This window comes from Tamandua tetradactyla, chromosome 3, assembly GCF_023851605.1.
Source record: "Tamandua tetradactyla isolate mTamTet1 chromosome 3, mTamTet1.pri, whole genome shotgun sequence".
In the NCBI taxonomy this organism is placed as follows: domain Eukaryota; kingdom Metazoa; phylum Chordata; class Mammalia; order Pilosa; family Myrmecophagidae; genus Tamandua; species Tamandua tetradactyla.
Genome location: NC_135329.1, coordinates 164,698,661 through 164,722,431, shown reverse-complemented (window position 1 = coordinate 164,722,431; position 23,771 = coordinate 164,698,661). Strand labels below are relative to the sequence as shown.

Sequence of the window (23,771 nt, the reverse complement as noted above, 5' to 3'; positions counted from 1 at the left end):
TTTTATTGTTGATATTACCTGTGACATTTATTAAACATCCTGAGGTTCACACTTCAAAACACCTTACTCTCTCATTCCTTCAGAACATTAGCAGCTTTCTTTCCATTATCCCCCTGCTAAACTTAACTGTCCAGAACAGTTTTCTCAGTGGGGCTAAAGGGAAGACTGACAAAATCACCCGAAGTGTTTGTTTATACACACACACATTTTCCTCCCACTTGCAGTTCTACTCCCTATCCCTCAGTTCAATACATTTTAAGGAAAAGAGGCAAATACATATATAGTGTTTTGATATGCACTTTTCTTGGTTATGAACCACTGTTCCAGGTACCTGTAACTCCTTTCATTTTAAATCAGATCAGTTCTGAATCCACAATTCTTTTGTGCTCCTGGGCCACAGCAGCTGCAGCATACTGATGGGCTATTTCAAATTATCCTCTGTATTTCCAACTGGCCCATCATTACTGCTTGATAATTAAAAAAAAATCTTATTGGTTCCTTTTTACATTTTCTTCAGTGGTTATTAATGCAAATGGAAACCTTAAAACAGACAGATGACCTTAACCCACAAATTCACCACAAAGATTTAAAAAAAAAAAAAAGTTCTCATCTCTCCCCACACTCTTATGCTGAATACCTGATTGTAAGAGTTATTCTCTCATTCTTCTCATCAAGCCTCACAGGAAAAAGTATCAGCCTTTATTTCTGTGACAAACTTCCCTCAAACATTTATCCTCCAAACCCTCTAACCTCCTCCCTCACATTCTCCCTTTGTTTCTGGCATCTTCAACTTTCCTTTTCAGTTCCTTTACTTCTTCCTTCATATTTAAACAACAACTTCATCCCATGTTGAAAAATCTTCATATTTTCTTAAAGTACTTTATAGTTAATTCCCTGCAAATTACCTTACCACTCACCATTACCTCTAAACAGTACTTTCAAAAGCCTACATTCAGTAGCCTGTTAAGCCCTGATTCTTTCTGATCTCTCTGAACACTTCACCACCCTTTCCTGCCTTGCCTCCATGATGCTGTATTACCCTGATTTTCCTTCTGTTTGTGTGGCTTCGCAGATTCATTTCTCAATTTCCTCTGCTTAGTAATACTCTAAAAAAACACTTCATCCTTCTTGTTTTTAAACATAATTTTCCTCAAAGGCTTCATATATTCCTTTGGGCAGGACGACTTCCCAATCTACATCTTTAATCAAACTCTTGTTCCCAGGCCCGAGGCCTATAAGTTCCACTTGATTTATCAAGCTAACATTTCAGACTCAAAAAACTGCAAACTTCTCTGCAGCCCTGACCGCTCCCCCCGCCCCGCTCCTGACATCCATATCCACTGGCCTATTAGACACTGCCTCCAGGATGATTAATGGGCATCTTAGACTTATCATGCTCAAAAGAAAACTCACTTTTCACCACCTCACCGGGCTTCTTCCTCCAGTCTCCCTGATTTGGGATGACACTATGTCCACCCAGGTGCCCTGGCCAAAAAATGAGTCATGTAGGGCTACTGGATTTTATAGGTTTGATTGTATAGGTTGAGCCCTTCACAAGGACGTCTGGCCACAGGGCGAACCCAGTAGAAGGAGCCATGTTCCTCTCACCAAGTAGTGATGGTTTCCTAGCATCCAGGTGCACTGCTGGGAGGAAGGGAGTCTTCTTCCCACAAAGGTGCTGAGAGGATCTACTTCCTCCCAGAAGTGGAATAAGCTTTTTCTAATTCACACAAATCCCTAGGAATATTCCTTGGTTCTCTTCTTTCTCTCTCACTACCACTCTACCCCAGGTTATCCCATCACAGCATCCATGTAGCTTGCTGCCAGTTGCCCACATAGTGCCAAGGAAGAGATCATCAATTAGATGCCTCTTCTGCCATCACAACCCTGAATGTGCCTCCTGCTCCTACTAAGCCCCCGTTCATACTATTAATTCCTTGAACGTGTCTTGTCTCCACCCTCTTCTCACTGAAATGTTATTGTTGCCCTCTCCTCTGTCAACTCTAATTCCATCTCTTAAACCAGAAGTAATCTTTGATACCTTTGCCTCACTTAAGGATACTATCACACATGATCTATGGTATATTTATTTACTTGTATCTTATCTTCTCCAGACTTAAGGGAAATCCAGGATTACAATGCACATACCATTAATGTTAATCACACATAGTTCTTACTCTATTAGTCCTTTTAAGCAAGAAATCCTTGACCTGTTTCAGTGACTGTATATATGAACTATATTCCTTAGACCAAGCTAGTTTGAACAGAAATGTCATCATATGTGTGTCCATCAGGTTAGTCACTAATTATTTAGTATTTCCAAAGGAAAGAATATCAAACTGGCTTAACAGTTTTAAGACAACAAATAAAGTTATTTCATTAAAGACAGTTCAATTCTTGGTCAAAGAGAGTTCCACAGATGTTCCCAACTAAACTGACATCCTCTGGAATGACTACTATAGCAAACAAACTGAAGGAGAGAGGCACCCTATAAAATGACTCATGCCAACCCCAAGCCAATTCTTGCAAAGTATGTAGGCGTATTAACCCTTGATCAGAGTTCATCCCCTTCATTCCCAATGGATACTTGAGTTAATTTAAAAATACCTGACAAGAAACCCAAAGTCCAGAAAATAATGAGCTAACATTGGCTGCGAGAGGCATGGAACGTGTTTTGATGAATCACTTGAAAAGAATCATTCCTCAGTACAAAGAAACAGACCATAAACAGCAGTAACAACAGACTACATAAATTAAGGGCTCTGATGTTTAGTTTATACCTTCCCAGAGTAAGGAGAAATTCCACTTGGACAAATAGTCACTAAAAATTTATAATTTAAATGCTAACAGTTTTCTCTTCATATTGCAGATTTTCCAGTACTACTACATTTTCCTTTTATCAGATCTCTTTGGCAGAACTTAACAGAACCAGAAAACCTGATCTTTATTTGTACAAGGTCATGACAACAGGAGGACAAAAATATTATAGCTCACATGAGCTCATTTAACCCTGTTGATTCCATGTTTATCAAATTTTAGTGTTTTTTTCCCAAAAGAGGTAGAAGCAGTTGCAGGTTCTGCCAATTTTCTAAGTCTAAAGCACAAAATTCCTAAATTCTAATCCTATCATTCTCCTATTCTTTTTATATCTGTTTAAAAGTTGGATTGTGTGGCCTCCTCTTTAATTCTACCTAAATGTCCTGATAATTATGTATGAATGAGTAGCAAATATTAGAATCACATGATCTCATCACTTCATATTTCCATAAGAGCTGATTCTGAAGAATTCAACATTTTAAATAGTTATAATTGTTTTTAAACATTCCTAATAGGCTGGTAGGAAAATATGTTTATATACATATTTTATATCTATATATGAAATGTATTACTACCACTAAGGTAACTGCCTTGGTTCAAGGTCACATAACTTTTTTTATTTTTATGTTTTTCAACACGGGCAGGCACCAGGAAACGAACCGGGTCTCTAGCATGGCTGGCGAGAACTCTGCCATGGAGCCACCGTTGTCTGCCCCATGTAACATTTTAATTAGTGATGCAGTTGGGATAGAATTCAGTATTGGATTCCCAATCCTGTCCAACTAGAGCACAAACTGTATGTCCTTAATAGAGTTCAGACTGTTATCCAAGGGACAGAAGAATATTAAAGGATGAAACAATTTAATTCTAGTCCATAATGGTCTTTTGCCCACTATTTAAAGCAAGGGGAAGGAGAAGGGGGAGAGAAGGCAAGGGATAGGAATGAGGGAGGGAGAGGAGAGGGAGAGCTAGGGAGGATGGATTGATCGATTTATTGGCTTTAATTCTACTTTGCTCTGACAATTTAATTTCTAACTCTATCTCCAGCTGCAAAACTATGGTTTCCCTTGTTCATCTTTTTTCTGTCTTCATACAAAGACAAATTCAGCCCTTTTGGGAAAGCCTTTCATGAAAAAAAGCACCTAAGTGAAAAACCATCCTTCTGTTTCTACCACCTCCAGTTTTACATAAACTGGTCTTCTGTTTCCAGCTCACGGCAGTATCTGTTTCTGTGGAATGGATACTTTTCTTCATCTGTTAAATAAACCATCAACATTCCAGATCCAATTTTGTTTTAAAAGCTTTGATCCAGCTTGGTCTTTTATAGCCTTTAAATGAAAATAAGCATTCAGCCTTCTTTCATAAATATATTTTTTTAGGTCAGGTTAAAAAATATGAACCTATGAGAGTATAGCTAAAGAAAAATTTCAAGACACAAGCAAATGTAATTTTGCCTCAACTGACAGAGGTAGAAAAATAAACCTGTACAATGTATATATTATCAAAGATATTTCCTCTTTCCTTTAGTATTCATATGGATGTATAAAACAAAATTGTAATTCTTTTATGATTATAGGCTAAGATGAATATGAGGCCACAAGTCCTAAGCTTTCCAAGGAATTATTCAGTTATTAGTATACCGTATATAGACAAAAGTAATTCAAATTGATACGATCAGAGGATTAGAGAAAATTCTCTATGTTAATAGCAATACAGCTAAATTTCACAGCAAAATTTCCAAATTTTTATACAAACGCAGAAGGGTCTGATGATAATTTTAATAGAGAGGAGCAAATCAAACAGTAAAGTTTGCTCTTGACAACTTCTATTTTATAGAAATTCACTAAAAAATGCAACCTCAAAATGGCACCTTTTGACTGGTTAAGTAAGCAACTCTCTTAAGCATACAATTTTCAAAACTTCCCATGGAGTAAATTAAGCTGAAATAATTTATTTTTAAACTAAGAAGTCATAGTAAATCAAAGAAATATGGCAACCCATGAAGACAAAAATTAGGATGATTATTTACAGCAATAATAGCTATTATTTATTGAGCACCTACTTTCCCCACACTAAGTGCTTTATCTCTACTATTATTCAAAAGAGTGGACACTGAAAGCCAGAGCATTTAAATAATTTGAGTCAGCTAAAAAAGCTGGGATGTAAGTGGCAAAGTGAACCTTGCCATGTGCCTGCCACCAGGGTCAGTGCTCTCAACCACCACCCCATATCTGGTGCACCGAGATTTCCTAACACAAAACCTGAGACTTTCTCAGCAGTACAATACCAGTGCAAAAATAGGCCATAATGGAAACCAGGAAAAAAACAACTAAGAAACAGTTTACTGGGAAGTAACATAAAACTGATTGTCTATTGAGGTGCTAACCAAAGTTTTTGTTTTTCTTTATGAAGACAATATAAGGGAACAAAAGAAATAATTAATTTTGTTTATCAATGACAAACAACAAATAGAAACATTAAAGAGATGTTGTCTTTATTCTTTACATATAAATCTCTAAAAATAAAACGAGCTCTGTGTTAATGTGAAAAACAGCAACTGTGACTACAGCATTGGCATCAAATAAACAACCTCTTATCTCAGTGGCTCATATTATTCCACCAAATGCCAATGGTCTAAAAGGAAACCAATGGACTCATCAGTATTCCTCTTTTGTTTTTATAACCTGCTTATAAAAGTAGTAATATATCTTTGTGTAGTCTCACAAACAGCATCCCGAATTAAGTGAGAAACAAATTTAAAAAAAAAAAGAAATCAGCAAGGACAAAGACAGCTATTTATTCTTTTGAAGAAGAAAATTGCATTTCCTGTGTCAAATCTATGAGTATTTGTATTGTACTAATAACTATCAAAGCTTCTCATTTACTTTCTTCCTGGTCTTCTCTTCTCTTATACAAATATTTGTAAAATCCCATGAAGGTTAGTTTACATTACTGTGTTCATAGAGACGACAAAGTGCTACACTTCCAGCATGATAAAGTGTCCTGTTTATCTACAATTGTTATTAAAACTAAAAAAGTAAATATAATAAAACCTTCAGGAGTAAAAAAAACCTAAAAGCACAGGTGAATAAGACAGGGAGAGAAGAAACTGATCACCAAATACTTGTACATATTACTTCAAAAGAAATAAATTATGAAATCAGACTCTTACAAAGACACTGTCTAGTGTAAATTAAAAACAAACAAATAAATAATAAAGACAAGGAGGAAAGTTTTGGTGGCAATACAGGCAGAATTATGGTTTCAATTTAAGGGACCCATCTCTCCTTAGCATGTCCCAAATCCTGCTACTACAAGAAAGCAAAACACATAGATGTGAGTATTCTAGTTATTCCAATTACAATCCACCCTTACTGACTGTTCTGATTTTAAAAAGATATCCCTCCTTTTCATTGGTCTCAGAGACTCATAATTAAGTCTACATTCTTTAATGTTTATTTCATAGGTCTACTCTGAAAATTCCAACATGTGTACTTTACAGATCATACGCAAAGAACAGGTACAATAGCGATGTCTAATGTTTCTATAGCAGTATATACTTTACAAGTGCTTTGATAACCATTTTAATCAGATCACTATTCAAATTAAAATAACAAGTTTCTCCAGCATGTAATATATGAAATTACTGGAGAAAAGGATATTTTTAAGACCTTCAAAAGTAAAGCCAAGTAGGGTAGGCCACAGTGGCTCAGCAGGCAGAGTTCCGGCCTGCCATTCCGGAGACCCTGGTTTGATTCTCAGTCCCTACTCATGCAAAATAATAAATAAAAAATAAAGCCAAGTAAAATTTGAGAAAAAAATATATAAACAGGAAAAAAAAATCACTCCAGCACCACTCTCCAGGTCTATATCATTAGACTGTTTAGCACCCATCTTTATTTTAGTATATATTTATCAGTAATATTTTATTTCATGAAGCAAGGAGGCTGTGCATGGCGTAAGTATACACTTGTTAGTGTAATCTATATTAGTTCAAAAAAATTTAAGTAGAATCAAAGTTTAAAAAAGAAATAAACACTAAAAACATATCTTCTATGTAGGGAGGTCCTAAGGTAGATTCCAAAGCCTATCATTAAAATCGTTTTCCAGTAAATGACCTAACACTTCTTGACCAATTGTCCTTCTGCAGCTCCTACCATCTAAACCTAATCCCAAACCCAAACCCTGGACGCAGCCATAGAATAATGGGGGGCAGAACACTTTGCCATGTATTTAAACAACCTTGCCTTGTTTCCCTACTTAGTTCCCTCTCCCACTCTCCAGTAATGACCATTTCCTATCTTCTCTGCCCCTAAAACCTGGCAGCCTACCTCCAATTCCACAATTCATTCTCAGCAGAAAGCCTTTCTCTGTACTCCTCAGAGAAATGGAAGCCGATGGACAGAAATTCCCTAAACCTTCCAGCATGTCTACAAACCTACCTGCCTCTCTATGTCCTGTTTAGTTGGAGAAAGTGCTCTTCCTTCCACCATATTTAACCCTCCACTTGTGCCTCATCTCTTTTCAAGGACCTCACCTTGTTGGCCATTGCCGCTAGTATTTTCAGCCTCCCATTCTTTACTGGATCCCTTCTATCAGCAGTCAAATCTGCTCTAGTCTACTAATTCCCTGACTTTTAGATCTCTAAGTAAAAAAATTTTCTTAAAAAGAAAAAAAAAGGGGTGGGGGAAGTTACTAACACGGACTGTCAATTTTTTTCCCATGTACAAAAAATAAGACCTTACCATCTACTATCACATTTACTAAATGAAAGGATATTTTAACACACACACATACACAGAACATGAGCATCTTTTAACTCTCACCAGCTTTGGTACAGCTGACCACTTCAAACTTCTTGCTCTATCCCTTAGCTTCTGATACACTATCATGAATTTTCTCCTCTCTTGACCCTTTTCCCTGGTGGGGGGCCCCATCTCTTCTATCCTACCATTAAAATAGAAGTTCTGTCTTAGGTGCAACTGTTTCGTTGCACAATCTCAGGCGCTCCCACAGTTTCATATGCTACTATATCCATGTTGACCACCCACAAAACTCTATCTCCAGCTCAGACCACTCTCCAACGTTTTAGGCCTATATCCAACAGCATATGAAACATCACTACTTAGATATTGCACAAATATACACATATCTTAAAACAGAAGTTAGCTTTTGCACACTGCTAGTGCCTACTCATTATCCACTCTGCACCCCTCCTCCATATAAAAAAATATGTTTTGTTAGGGGTAGCAATGTACCCAACTAAAAATACTTCCCTAGATTTCCTTGCAGCTAGATTGTCAAATGGTTTTCTGGGAAAGCTTCCATTTCCCTGATTTGGGTATCATTCTATTCTCACCTTTCATCCTACTTTCATCATACAAGTGAGGTTAAAGGTGGAGCAGCTATCTTGTAACTATAAAGAACATGCTAAGGTTGGTGGAACACTGATGGCACTAGTACCAGATTGTCTCCCCCAGAAAACTAAACCCCTATTGATTTAAACCAACCTCTTGAAAACTGTAGCCAAATAGATCCTTACTTGTGACAACAGCCAAAATTGAACTTATTTCTTCCCATACTCCCAATTTTTGCTTTTCCATTTTAGTAAATGCAGAAGCATCTTGCAATTTGGTATTTCATTCCTTTTCACCCATCAAATACTATCAAGTGCTGCCAATTCCATCTCCTAAACACATCTCACATCTAACTACCACTCACTTCTATTACTCTGCTCCAAGCCTCCATTACATTTCCTACCATAACTTCAACTTTAAAAAAAAAACGTTCCACTCTCATCTTAAAAGCCTTCAAGTTTCCCACTGCACGTCAATGAAGTACAAAAACTCTTAACACGGCATATGAGACCCTGTATAAATGTTTCCCAAACTGTGTTCAGAAGACTACACGCAGAATAACCTGGGGTACTTATTTAAAAAGTAGACTCTTGAATCGATCTGTGGAATTGAGCCTCTGGAATCTGCATTTAAAAATTAAGACACCTAAACAATTCTGACATACATCAAGATATGAGAATGTCCACCTTATATGAAATGGTCCTATCTCCAAGATTCATACAGGACCAATCTCCATTTGCCTCTCTTCCTATCTTGCCTTCTTTTATATTCTCAAATGTGCTAAAACCACTTTCTGTTCTGGAGCCTTCAAGGCCAACTACTCTTATCAATCCCATTTCACCTTTACCCTAACTCCTTCAAAACTTAAATATTACCTATCAGGGAAAGCCAACCATACCTAATCACCCAGACTAAATAAGCTCTTCTTGTTAAACCCTTTTAGCATTCTGTATTTGTAATCATTTATCGTAACTGAATTTGTTTAAATATTTTTCTAAAGAAACATTAAAGATACAGCTAGCCATTCCCCCTGCATCCATTTTTCCCAGAAGTAGGCTTTATCTGAAAACAGGAGTGCATGCTCCTGTACTTTACATTTTTTTGTCTAATAAGTCTGTTATAAAGGCATAAGAATGGCCTCATATGATTGCATTTTGCAATCCACTTTTTCTGTAGCAGTTAAATGCACCAGATCTACATTTTTAAGTATGAATAAATCACATCACTATTTTAGTAATTATTTATTCAATATCTGCATCCTCTTCTAGATTGCAAACACAAGCTAGAGCATACCTGTCTGTCTTATTACCCCTGATTATCCAAAGCACTTGTAATTTCTGACACACAATGGGCAAGAAACAAATATTGAGTGAGTGAAGAACTAATCAATGAATGCATAATGAACAGGAATAAGGCTGCTAAGGTTTAGGTACAATCTAAATGCTCTATCAAATTTAATTGACTATCTTGGATTAGCTCTTTTTGTGGGTCGTTTAAACAAATACTAATGAAATGCTTGAATAAGGCTAAAACCCTTTTTATTTTTTACTTAGTAGAAAGAAAAATCCCTTGACCATTGGTAGAGGACATAGATATAGTACCAGAATTGAAAAGAAAAATAAAATTTAATATAATTCCTGCTACAAAGAAGGGATGAAAAATTGTTTGCAAGCAAGTAAAACAGAGAGAATACTGAAATGGAAATCAGGAAACCAGAAGAGTACTGGCCTTCAGCCACTTGCTTACTCAGCCAACAAGGTGGGAAAGCAATTTCATAAAAGGAGTAAGCTATTTGTGTACTCTTGCATCACTCTACATTATTATAAAAGCAATACTGGGGGCGGGCCGCGGTGGCTCAGCGGGCAAAGTGCTTGCCTGCTATGCCGGAGGACCTCGGTTCGATTCCCGGCCCCAGCCCATGTAACGAAAACGCAGAAACAAAATACAATAAAACAAGAAAATGTTTAAAAGATGTTTCCCTTTCTTCCTCTCTTCCTTCCTTCTATCCTTCCTTCCTTCTCTCTGTCTTTCCTTTAAAAAAAAAAAAAAAAAAAAAAAAAAAAAAAAAAAAAAAGCAATACTGGAAGAAGAGCAATTTAAATGGAAAATGGGTATATTTACAATAAAACTGCCAATGTGCCAGAGAAATCTGCCCAGTAATGGCACTGGGATAGGTAGAAGTTACTTTCTAGATAATAGCAGAATTGTTTCTTCATAATTCAGTTTACTTGGCATATCCCTGTACTGTGGTTTTGCTTGTATTAACTTCATCATTAAGTTCAAAATCAAATATATATACAAGGGCAACCATATAAGGGTCTAGAAAAGGACAGAGAATTTCATCTTTTCATCACTGTATCATTCTAATTGTATTGGCTTCTGAAAGAAAAATTTTATTCTAAAAACAAGGGCAGACGTGAAGATACATTCAATCTTGGATGAGTTCAAGACCACAACAAAGAACTGTTATGTCTGCATAAGACAAATGACAACCCCTACTTTTAATTCCATGAAGGGTTCTAAGGGGTCAAGTTGATAAGAATTTTAATAAATTGAGATTAGCTAATAGACATTTAGAGGAGGCAAACAGTGTGATTTTTAAATATATTTTCTAAAATAAGTCTTTAGAATTACAATAAGCATTGCTTTTAGTGCTAACATACTGATTTATATTTAGTTTTATAGGGCTATACATGCAAGTAAGGAAAAGCACTCTGAAACAACATCACAGAACTAAGGAATGATACTGACATTTTATCCTCTAGTAAAAATTAAGTTAAGATTGGAGTTACTTTCCCTACCTAGACATCACTTTAGAATGCAAATCTCATGTCTGTTGAAAAACCCCAATGGTTTCCCATCACATATTCTTCTGTAGGAAAGGCATCATTGAAAATAGGAATTTCTTTCCTATGGGTGAAATACCTCCATGCAAATATTAAAATTATGGTGATATGGGATATAGACACTGTCCACATGATATGACTGTTATAGTGAAAAATGAACTCATCGCAGGATAACCAGGTTTAATTATAAAATTTCTTTAAATTCTTGGTCTGTGAAGGTACCAGAAACTTACTGTCACTGTCAACATTTAATTTTCATGGAATAACATAATTATTAACAAAGAGAAATAAATTTCCCAAAGTATATTTTGCAATGGGAAATAGTATGGTCTAGTTAAGAAAAAGGGCTCTGAAATTGAATCCACCTGGGCTCAAATCCTGACTCTATACAACTAAAAGCTACGTGATCTTAGGGAACTTGTATAAGCAATTGGAATCTATAGAGGTAATAATAGCAATGACCTTATAGTTTTTACAAGGATTAAATATTTGTCAAAAGATACTTTAAACTGGTTGACCCACAGTTAAGTCACAATAAATGTTGGTTGTTTATAATCATCGACCCTAAGAGCTGTGCTATTCAAATTTTGATATAAGGAGGTTTATGCTGACAGGGTACTGCGCATGCCTTTTTGCTAGATTAGCACTGGAAGCAAAAGAGGAAATCTATAGAAAACCACAGGATCTTCCATATTAGCAAACCATATCCAGCCAGGTTACCTGGGTTTAAGTCCATACCTTTGAGAACCAACTGCTGTATACTCATTCAGTTCTTATCTGAACACTGGTAAGTATCTGATGACAAAGAAACAACAGGATTCCAAGGTTTGGCACAAGTAATAGGCATGGATGGGACTTTTTTTTTTTCCATTTAAAATCACAGTCAATTTTAAACCTGTATGTCATTCCTGATACATTCTGGTCATCACTCCTGGGACTAAGATTGTTTATGGATTAGCTGTTATGGCTTGTTGTCCTATGCTAGAATGAATTAAGAAGCATAATGATAAATGTGGCATATTTTTCTCAAGCCAATTTTACTCAAAGACTTTGGGGAAAGCAAAGTCTATCTGTAGAACTAGTAAATACTAGTATCATATACTGAAAGTATTACAACAGGTATTATGAAGTAGAATAAAATTTACCTGGATTTTTCAGGTGGAAAACTGGACTTGGGAAGCTCATGCACCTGGTCTAGCAGATGAAGCTACTCATCCAGATCCCATGTCTGCCTGCCTGCTCACCCACCATTTATTGATGCTACTCAAGTCTGAAAAGCACAACCTTAACTGAAAGCCTTAAAATATTAAGAGCTTCTCTGGAAAATCCCAAATTCCTAATGACAAAGCCTCACTACGGCACTGAATGATAGAACACAGTATGTAAATAGAGCAGCAGCCCACTAGCCAGAACCCCAAGTAAAAGTAAATGTACCAGTACATGAGTTAAGTTGACTAATATATGACAAAATCCAACATGTAAGGGGTACCAAATAAACAATAGGGCTGATTCTGTGGCAAATATAGTGGCTATAAAATAAAATTGCACAACATAGACCTAAAAATTAAAGCCTCTCAAGTTTTATTACTTAGCAAAAAACATAGCAACAAACTAGTTTTCTTTCCCCTTTGTTTCTCCTTTGGTTGTATTCTCTATGTTGAAATAGAACGTTTTAGTTGAAAAACTGCAAACAGTAAATGGGAAGTTAAAGTCTGCTTCCCCTCTTACTTAAAACCATTCTCTAAAGTTTCTCTTTCTGGTAAAAGAAAAGACATTAAGGCAGAAATATTTTATTGGTATGATTAAAGAGGGTTAATAGTATTAGTCACACAGAATTGTAACAAAAATTAAAACTTGCCCTGTAATTCCAGTCAAGAGATGTCAATGAAGTTTCATTGTGGAGAAAATATAATCTTTATCTCACCTCAAAGCAGAAACATTTAGTTCATGTCTTTATTTAAATTACAGATCTTGTGTATAGATCTAGACCCACATTGCATGTACTCAAAGCTCAATATAAAATTGTAAAATGTCAACAACAGGCTATATTATACTGAAGAAAATAAGTTTGGACTTTGACCTTTCATGTTTTCAAAAACTCTTATGAGAATGGAAAATGTCAACAATATTAAAAGATTTGGAAGTAAACATATAAATAACATGGAGATTTGGAAATAAAAACCCATTTCATAGTAACTTTGATACAATTTTTAAATGATCTAATTTTCACCCCAAAATGAAGTATGAAAGGATGAAAAAAATCTAGAATATTTGAAATTAAGATGATATATTTTGAATTTTTAAATTAAGACCTTTAATTTTGAGTGACTGTGAGAAAGAAAACAATAGATTTTGGACAGAATTCAATTACTTATATATCATGGTTTTATACAACATCATTCATCTCATTTAATGGAAGGTCAAAATTTAAAGATTAAGTTTTGTGCTATCCTTTCAAAGCACACTTTGTCAACTGTCCTTCAGTGAAGATTTATGAAAATATACACATATAGAACAATGAAAAGTAGTAATGCTAACCTAGGACTAAAAAGAACTTTAAAAGGCTGAAGATCATGATTTCAAATTTGTTTTTACAATGGTATAGTCCAAATATGAGTAGCTATACTTTCACAATTGATGCTAATGATTCAGCATCATTCTAATTTTAGTATGTATAATGTAAAAAAGAAGCAGAGTTTATACTGAATAAGTCTCTTAAAAGTTCTGGTTCTCTCACCCATATAAATTTGGGGGGAGAAGAGCAAATTAGGAAAGTTTTTAAGTTTTGAGAATTAAGAAACAAACACTCAGAGTAACAATGTTTAAAAGTCATAGCATTTTATAAGTTAACAAAGGCTTTTAAAATTCAAGAAGGGCAATATACATTTTCCTTCCTAAACTCACTGAATAACTTAGGGCAATGACAGGAAAAAAAAAAAATTCCAGAACTATGTGCAACAGAGATTGAGGCTGAAGACAGCATGCACTATAGACAGAGTGACAGAGAAACTAGGAGCCTTGCTCTGAGACCACTTAGAGATCTAAAAATCTGAAATGAAAACCAGGGAAATTGCTGAATAATTTGCACAGATTAAGGGTCTAGGGAAGCTTACATGCAAAGAAAAAAAATTGTTTTTCTTTAGAAAAAATTTATTTAGAATGAGGTAACTTTTGTTTAAAGTCTTTTTACTTAGTCAACTTAATCCAATCCCAAAGAAATTTATATTTAAAAGCCAGTGGTACAACATTTATTTTTAGAGTCACATTTCTGCTATACTTTCTTTCAAAGGTTCCAGAGTAATGTTTTATTTTTAGAGCCACTGTGTAAATGTAATATTTATTTCTAACTTTACCAGTTTTTTAATATCTCTGGCATATGGCTGCTTACTAGATAATACAATTAAGTAGCCTTAAAAGATATGTATGAGACAGTCTGACAAATAACTTGTAGTCACATTATCTACTACCAATTATGTTTCTTGTTAAAAAAATAAATCTCCCTAAACAAAACCTAAAACAGTAAAGCTCCATCAAAAAGAAAAAGAAAATAGCAATGTAAATATGTTAATAGAGAAAGCATGGTGCTAAGAAAATTTGCTAAGAGTTCTTTATCTATAAATTAAAATGGAAAATTTCCTGTTCTTTAACAGAAAATAGCTGGTCTGGAGAATTTTCACTAAAATAATTCAGAATTAGGAAATGAAATTTAAAGTTAAAAGACTAAAGAAAATGTTATGAGATCAATTGCCAAATGTGTCATTTCATTACTCTCTCCTGTGAGCCTTCATACTGGGCTCCTTACAGAGTTCATCACACTCAGCACTAGTTTACCTCTTCTATCTATTATGAGCCTTTTGCGGTCAAGGACCATAACTTGTGCATTTTCATATTTAATCAATTCAGTTCCGTTCTCAATAAATGCTCAATAATTTATTATTGAATGTAATTAAAAAACAAATGCACTTAAATGCTAATCAGCATATTCATTTTAATTAAAGGTAAATGGATTAGGATGCCATTATAAAGGTTTTAATCAACAGACTCTATACACGTAGTCTTCACACAATCTGTATAGAAAAATTTTTTAACTACAACACATAAAACTACAATCTACAAAATTGAAATCGTAATCAAAGTTAATCTTAATATGAAGATTTATGATCAGTCTATTTGACATCTTTTGTTTAAAAATAAATGCTTTTTCTACTACTACTTATAAAGAAAAAGACTCTAAGATACAATGTTTTGCCAGCTCCATTTTAGTTAGATCAATTTTGCCCCAGATGCTCTTTTGGTAAGTCTTAAAACAGAAGTACAGTCTAAGACGAGGTAATTTTTAAATTTCTTCAAGTCATGTGTATTTTATGGCATTCACATTAATAACTATTGGGGAAGACAGATGAGGAGAAGGATAAAAGAAGTCCCTTCCATAAAATGACTTCCATTTCTAAGCAAAGCAAGAAATACAAATTTTAACTGTTATAATTTGAAATAAAATTATTGAATTTGAATATACATGAACATATGTTCATATGCAATTTTGCTTGAACTCCATAATGACAGAAAATGGACTAAATAAAGTCCATTCTGAATAACTCTATATGAAAATTTGGGTGATGGGACACGATTCAGCTTAACAAACTGTATTATATACTGCATCTCTAACATCTGGTTTTGGTTTCATTATAAAATGCATACATCATATTCACATAAAATGGTAGAGAAGAAATTGAGGGTAAATCACTTTTTTTTAATGCAGTCTAGTATTGTGGGGGCTATCCAGGAGAAAAGCCAAAATTTTCACAAATAAATAATAGTAAAGCTGATTCTTAACACTAAAAATCACACAAGTAAGCTAAATAAAACCATTCTATCAAAGTAAACTGTTCAAACTGAGAAGTACATTACTTACTGTAAGTCTAATATAATCCTTCTATATAATAAATGCATTTTGGAAACTACTTTAAAGTCAAATTTCACATAAAATCCAATGTTTCTATTTTTCCTTTCCTGGAGGTCCCAGATATTAATGCATGGTAATAAATGGGAGGAACTACAGAAACTACAAATCCTCAAAGTTAAACTAAACAAGTAAAATATGTTATATTTTATAAATTCTGGAGCAGCAAAAATATTGAGTTTCTTTATGTAGCACAAAATAGCAATACAGTAAATCAATGAGTAATTTATACATAATACACTATATGTAAAGAATTGATGCTCATTTTCAGAGATACAGCCACACAAACACAATACACACACATATTAATTATCAAGATATATACTATAATCAGTATATATCAACAGTTCTTGTAACATACATTGTCTACAAAATGCTACAATTTCAGACCAAGATCACAGAGTACTTTTAAGTTTCCTCTCCCTTTGCTTCAAATGAGTTAAAATAAAAAACAAAAAACCCGAAACCAAATGTACCTTTAAAAGAAAGCAATTATAAACTGTTACATATTTTGAATCTACCCATAACATTGGAACTCTTATTAATTAGTCCTAAAAAAACTTTAAGAAAAAATATATTTTTTTTTCTTTATAAGAAATACTTTATAAGAATACTTAAAATACTTTATAAGAATAAAGTAATACAAATTTATGGAAGGAAAAGTATGTCCCCTTTACAAATAGTTTCAAAACTTTTACAACATATTTAAGAAATTTTCCTGGAATGTGGATGGCAGGTTTAATCAAATGGAAAATTTTTAAGTACTATATTTGACCTACAACAGATGGAGCTTCACTATAAATGTGGACCATGCAGAAATATACTAAATTCCTTCTGAAAATTAAACCTATTAAAAAGACAGTTAAGGTGAATTTCTGTATTATAAGCTATTCTACTCAATATAAATTAAATGAGATTGAGAGTTCTATTCTAAAGTAATACTGTGATACTTTTCATTTGATTTGGCAGTGCTTTTCCTACTTTTTAGGCAGCCTAAGATAAGGCCACAACTAGTGAATAGCATCAATGATATTTCTTAGAAAACAGAAAGAACTTGCAAATGGGGTTGTGTTTTTTTCAGTTATCAAATGGAAAAACAACGAAAAAATTGACAGAAAAATCTTTATTTAAATAAATGTTTCTAGTACAACCAATAGGAAACCCCCTCGAAAAACAAAAACAAAAACAAAACAAACCCATGAACACTATACTGCATTAAAAAACAAAACAAAGCAAATGACACCCTTTTGAGTATTTCCAGCTTCTCTTCATGGCAAACCTCAGAATTACTTTAATAAACATTTTAATATCTTCATAAAGGATAATTTTTTCTAAGTTAAAATCCTGACTACTTGTACTTAAAATGCTGGAGTTGCTTTCATTAAAAAAAAAAAAAACAATAAAATAAGCTTAACATAAATTTATTGTACAATACAAAAAATAGGCATACTTGAAAATAAAAGGTACATTATTAAATATACAAAGCAAATAAAAGAAAGTTAAACAACACAAATGTTTTAATCCAAACACTAAGATAAAATGCACAACATTTATGCTGAAAACAAAGTATTTCAGGAAGAATTTGCATTTCAAACGAAATGTTAATGATGCCAAAAAAAGAAAAACAAATATGCTAACTTGTAAATGCTTGAATATCAAGAATCAGTAATGACATGAAACAGATTAAACCCAACAATACTGGGTACTTTTCAAGAATTTTATTTGAAAAGATATTAAAAATACTGAAGGAATCAAAGTGATGTCCTTAAATTTGGCAAAGTTTTTTTTCTTTTGTTTTTTAAAGTAATGTTTGGGGACCTACTCACAATATCTTCCCCCTTCTTCCATTTATACCTTCTTCCAATGGAAGAAATTCTCTGGATCTTTATCTTTAACATTCTACAAACACAGGGTGGCTTAGATAACTATTTCATTTACAAATGTGTGTTTAAGCCTTACCAATTAACAACCTAATTTTAAAATCTATACAAATATGTACATAATATAAAACATTAAATCTAGCTGTTATTCAGCAATGTTTTAGTTCTTAATAACAGAGTCAGTTTTACCACATTTTCATTTTATAAAATAAAATGAGCATCTGAAAAGAAACAGCAAAATATAAAAATTTAGAGCATGGGGGAAAAATAAAGGCCTCTTTCAAATTATCAATTAAGGCACTCACTTGCCTAAACCACAAATGGACCTGGTGTAACTAATAAAATATGATACTGCCCAAAGGTCCAACAGTAGCAAGGCCATGCAGAAGCACCACTTTCCTGTAAACGGCCAAACCAGAAACAGCCAGTCAGGATATGCATCTGTACCCTAGAGGAACACTCAAGTACCATAAAAATCCTTGGTAAAATTCTCTAAAATGTAATACAAAATCACCTAAATGCATAAATTTAATACTTAAGTTAGCCCAAAAGGCTTTTGACCAGTATCTGCGGGAAGGAACCTCTGGTTCTTAATAACTTAGTTCCCAAACTCAAGATATCATATGATCAGGATGTTCTCTATTTATATTAATACTAGTATCTAAATTATCTAGTTAAATCTTGTTTGCTACGCTATATTTACTTTTTTACAGATTTTGCCCTACCACATAAATGCCATGTTCCTAAGAAACTACCAAATTCTCCTTCTAATTCCACTCCCCCCAAAGTAAAAATTTACAAGTTTAAAAAAAAAAATGGTAAAAACCAGGGACATATGTGGAGGGAGGAAGAAGTGTGAATAGGTCCTACAGAATTTTACAATCACTTTGCCAAAAGTAGATTTTAAATAGCATAAATAGTTATTTGAAATCAGGTTGTAGAGAACCTTAAGTTCTCTTTAAAACTGGTTTTGATTCTCAATATTACATTCTTATAACCAAACAAAAGGAATCAGATCTAGAAGATATTTTAGTAGGATACTTAATACCTTTAGATTGAATTCACTACCTAAGCACTCCAAGAGTTCAAATAGAACAAAATTTATGAAATGTTATTATAATTTACCATAAAAGAAATTTTCAGTAGCATTTAGAAAATTATTGGGATAAAATTATTAAAATCTAAAAACCAAGACGTGCCATTCATACTTAAATCTAATAGAAAAAGTTAAGTGGATAATATGAAAATAAAATTGTTCAGGTAAACATTTCACTTTGAAAACACTATTTCCTTCTAGGTAACTAACCATTATAGCTTTAAACAAGAAGCATGTTATTAGATTACATCTGAAATTCTTTGGCTGGAATGTTTGAATTACGTAAGACATTCCTGTATATGACAATTCTGCAAGAATATGAGTATAAAAGTTGCAAAGTAAAAACAGCAAGGAGATAACTTATATTTAATAGGGTTAAGTGGTATCTGATAAAATTTAAATGGATTTAAAAAAAATTTAAATCAACCTACCACTAAAAATGGTATAAATGTCAACTAAAGCTAATTTTCCTCATCTACTGCTGTTTTAAATAAAATATTTTGGGATTCATTATTTTGCATTTTTAGTTTTATATTTAGCATAGAAATAATTTCTATTGCCACTACAGCACAATAGACATATCAACTTTAAAAGTGGAAAAGAAAACACAAAATGCAACAAAACTTCGGAGTTAAATGTTTTAGAACAAAAAAATTACAATTTCTGTTATTATCTTAAAATGGGATTATCTAACTACATAGTCAAAAATTTTAATTACACCAAGGAAAAGTTAAAGGAAATTTTTCATTTTTGTATTTTTCTTTAAATATAGCAGATTTGCTTTATTTGTTTGTAAAAACCTTTAAAGACCAATAAATCCACTTTTTAATCTATTATCTTTATACAAAGATTAAAAGGAAAAAAAAACCTCATAGCTCCAGCACCCAAGCTTGAGAACACAAAAAACTCAAATAAATATAGTATGCACAAAAGCTAAAGATGTTTGAAAGCGTAAATGAAGAACATTCTGCAACTAGAACCCATTTCTTTAGCTTTTCTCTCCCAGACTTTCCATTCTATATACTACAGTTGTGGAGATGTCCTCATTTGACTCAGGTGACACTTTTTTCCATACTGTCTCTTTTAAAGCAAGTTCTTGTTGGAGACTCTCATAGTCCAATGGTCCAAAGGAATGCTAGTTGTTCAAGCAACATACATAATTTATTAGTGCACTTGAGTGAAGAAAGGTCCAAGCTATAAAACGGTATTTTTCAATGAATGTTATTAATATCTGTTAACATTTTCACCCACCACCATCTGACATTTTGTTTCATGTTACTCAGGTTGATGCCCATGGAAGTTTCTATTCTGTCAGACTTTGCATAATTCTCATATATTATTAGAAGTTACTTAGATTTGGAATTAAAGACACAAAAAATTTACTTAGCATGTATTAGAAATATCTCTTTTACAAGTACTTCATATAAATGTCAAGTCTAATGAGGTAATTTTACTACAAACATTTTCCACATGGAATGCAAAAGAACTGAATTAAAACACTCAGCACAAACAAGTCCCTTGGTCTAGTGAATAACTACATAATCCAGAAAATCTTGCTCTTGAAATTAAAGTTCTGACTCTTAATGCTAGCTCCGTAAAGGGAAATATATGCATAATAATATGAAGCCAAGTACACTGATGATAAACAAATATGACTCAAAATAAGATTATCAGGAATATTTGCAGTAAACATTTTTACAGGGAAATATTTTACTCTACAGTGGCCTAAAAAGCTCATTATGAGGCTTCATAAGGTCTCTCACTAGTACTTCCCTTTCTCCTTTTACATATCCATCCACACAGTAGTCAAGGAGCTCAAAATAAACTTTTTCAGCACTATAATGGACAAAGACTAAAGGTAAAAACAAGGCTTTCTTTTTAACTACATTTATAGCGTATAGGTCTTTTCAATGTATCTTCTTCACATAGAATTCATTCTAAAAATCTTGCTTAAAACAGGAGAAAATGGAGAGAAACCCTGTTGCTAGGTTAGACAGTTCTAATTTAAATAATAAAAAAGTAATATTTAAAATCTATATACTACTGGACTCAGGATGAAAATGTCAACAATTTTTACATTCATTTTTTTTTTTTTTTTTTTTTTTTTTTTTTTTTTTTTTTTTTTTTTAAAGGAAAGACAGAGAGAAGGAAGGAAGGATAGAAGGAAGGAAGGAAGGAAGAAAGGGAAACATCTTTAAACATTTTCTTGTTTTATTGTATTTTGTTTTTCCGTTTTTTGTTACATGGGCTGGGGCCGGGAATCGAACCGAGGTCCTCCGGCATAGCAGGCAAGCACTTTGCCCGCTGAGCCACCGCGGCCCGCCCACATTCATTTTTGATTAGCAAAAAATAAGGCCACTAAAACAATTAAGCTAAGTTTTATTTAAATTGGAGTATCTCATTTTCTCTTTCTTAAGAAAAAATTACATATTATAAATAAAAATTTTGCTTACCCTTTGATCACCACCTTCTCTTCGAGGATCCAGTTTCTTTGCGAAGTGTCTCAAATTATCATAGTTATGGAAGTTGCACAGAGAAACCAGATCCTGTAAATAGTTAAACAGAACAGGTATTTAAAAATGGTTATTCATTGGCTATTGTTTACTAACATTTTAAGCAATTGTGCTAACATTACCCAGCTTAACTCTCTTATGGAAACCACCACTGCAGGTTAATAAAGCAGCATGAATGCCTCAAGAAGAGAAGTGAAATCAGAATAAGATCTAGATTCAGGTTTTGAGAACACTGCTTACTAGCATGACCTTGAAGCTCAGTCACTCACCTTGTCTAATTTCTATTTTCTAAAAAATGGGGATTATAATAACAAACCACATGAACAAAGTTTTCCAACAAATATCTATATATAAAGCACCATTAAACTATATACTGGTTACAACCTATTATTATCTACTTGATGTACAATCCAATGCCATTCTCTAGTTTTTATAAAATTTAGAGGATTGGAAATAAAAAAATTTGAGAAAGTCTGAGGCAAAAATCATGGTGCTCAACTGAGGTCTAGAAGTAGTAAATGTAAATAAAACCAGATACTGAAATGTTAATTGGCAAGAACTGGGTGACAACATAAAATACTGAACTCGTCAAAAGTAGCCATGCTTTAAAAAAAAATTAAAAAACAGTTCCTTTTGATTATAGCCCTCCCTTCCACCCTGTAACTAATACTTAGAATTAAATTCCAGCTTTATGTATTCAAATAGTGCTTATTTCAATAAAAAAAAAGACTTATGAAGGTAACTTAGGAATAAAGATACTCAACCATACAAATTAAAGATGATACAATAAACTATAATCATTCTTAATTATGTTGGCTTTTAAGTTACTTCTCTATCTTTTGCTGAGCTTTTTAAAAACTGAAAACTAATTATAATCATGAAAAGTAATACAGGAATCAAACAAATGTAACTTTCTAAGCTTAATTACATCAGAGCTGTCTGGGAGAGGCAACTCTGAAGTTTCTCAATGCCTTACCTCCTCTGACTACCAAGTAAATGGCACACATAGAGAGCACCAAGAATAAAACTATAGAAATGGGTAAAAAAGAGATTCTTTGCATGGTTCAATTTATTTGACTATTATTTTCACTTAGAAAATATGCTTACATGACAAAAGTGAATTCCCTTAACACTGTTGCCCATCTTGTCTAAAGGAGGGGACCAGCACATCATGCCCATAACATTGGGGACAACTAAAAGGATGCCCCCAGCAACTCCAGATTTTGCAGGAAGACCAACCTGAAAACAATTTGAAAAAGGAATATTCATATTAACATTTTAAAATAAGAAAAGTATGTCCAACAATAGGGGAATTGGCTAATTATGGTATATATACATGCAACAGAATTCCAACACTGAAAATATTACAGATAAATATTTATCAACATGTTCATAATATGGTAAATAAAAAAGATGGCTATAAAACAGTTTGGGATACATTTAAATACAGAAAAATACTTTGAAAGCTATACTCCAATAAGTTAAAATAGATTATATCTAAATTGTGTGGCTATGGATTTTTAATTTATTTTAATTTATTTCTACTTGTTCTATGACAAATGTATTATTTTAAATATAAAAAGCCATTTTAAGTCATTGTCAATAAAATATTTTACAACTAGAAAATGAGAAATTATGTCTTCCTAAAAGATTATCTGTGGTATACAATCAAAGAACTATCTGGGGAACAGAGATAAAATGGTAACCCAAATTAATTCTCTTCAAGAAAATTATATTTACATTTTGCAAAACATGACAACAATTATGATAAAAGACAAATTAATGTCACTGGGGCAGTACTCACTAATGATTTCCTAACATTTAGACAATGAGTATCTTTTAATAGAAGTATACCAATAAAGTAATCTGACACAAAACAAAAAAACACCTGAATTAGATCTAGCATATTACAGGCAATAAAAGATATCAGCAAAATCTACACTGGGAACTGTTAAAAATAATTGACTTTTTTTTTAAAAACAAAAAATAACACGAAAAAAAGGGCAAAGATATCTACAGATTAAAATAAGGAAGATATTACCAACTAATCACAATGCCAAACTTTAAAATGAATAATCATAATTTATAAGATGATCCAGGAAGTTTGAACTATTCCTAAATATTTTGATGTTATTGAATAAAGTTTTTTTTTAATATGTAGTAATGATGCTGTGGTTGTGGTTTTTCAAAAGTCCTTATTTAGAATTAGATAGTGAAATAAGACAAGGATAGAAGGAGGTGTATATACAGATGAAACAAAGTTGGTATGTATTGTTAATTATTGAAGCTGAATGATGGGTAC

General features: G+C 33.1%; 1 protein-coding gene across 3 annotated transcripts in view; it reads right to left on the bottom strand.

Moving 5' to 3' along the window:
- Positions 1–23,771, bottom strand: part of GLS (glutaminase) — a 72,839-nt gene that overhangs the window by 6,655 nt on the left and 42,413 nt on the right. The window contains exons 13-15 of one of the 3 annotated variants that reach the window (XM_077154494.1): positions 22,577–22,708; positions 21,410–21,502; positions 17,386–20,091 (exon numbers count right to left, since the gene is read on the bottom strand). In XM_077154494.1, coding sequence (XP_077010609.1) covers positions 19,945–20,091; positions 21,410–21,502; positions 22,577–22,708 — 372 coding nt within the window. In that variant the 3' untranslated portion in view covers positions 17,386–19,944. Of the gene's footprint in view, positions 1–17,385; positions 20,151–21,409; positions 21,503–22,576; positions 22,709–23,771 lie in introns of those variants that run through there. The other 2 variants (XM_077154495.1, XM_077154493.1) reach the window with 2 other exon arrangements.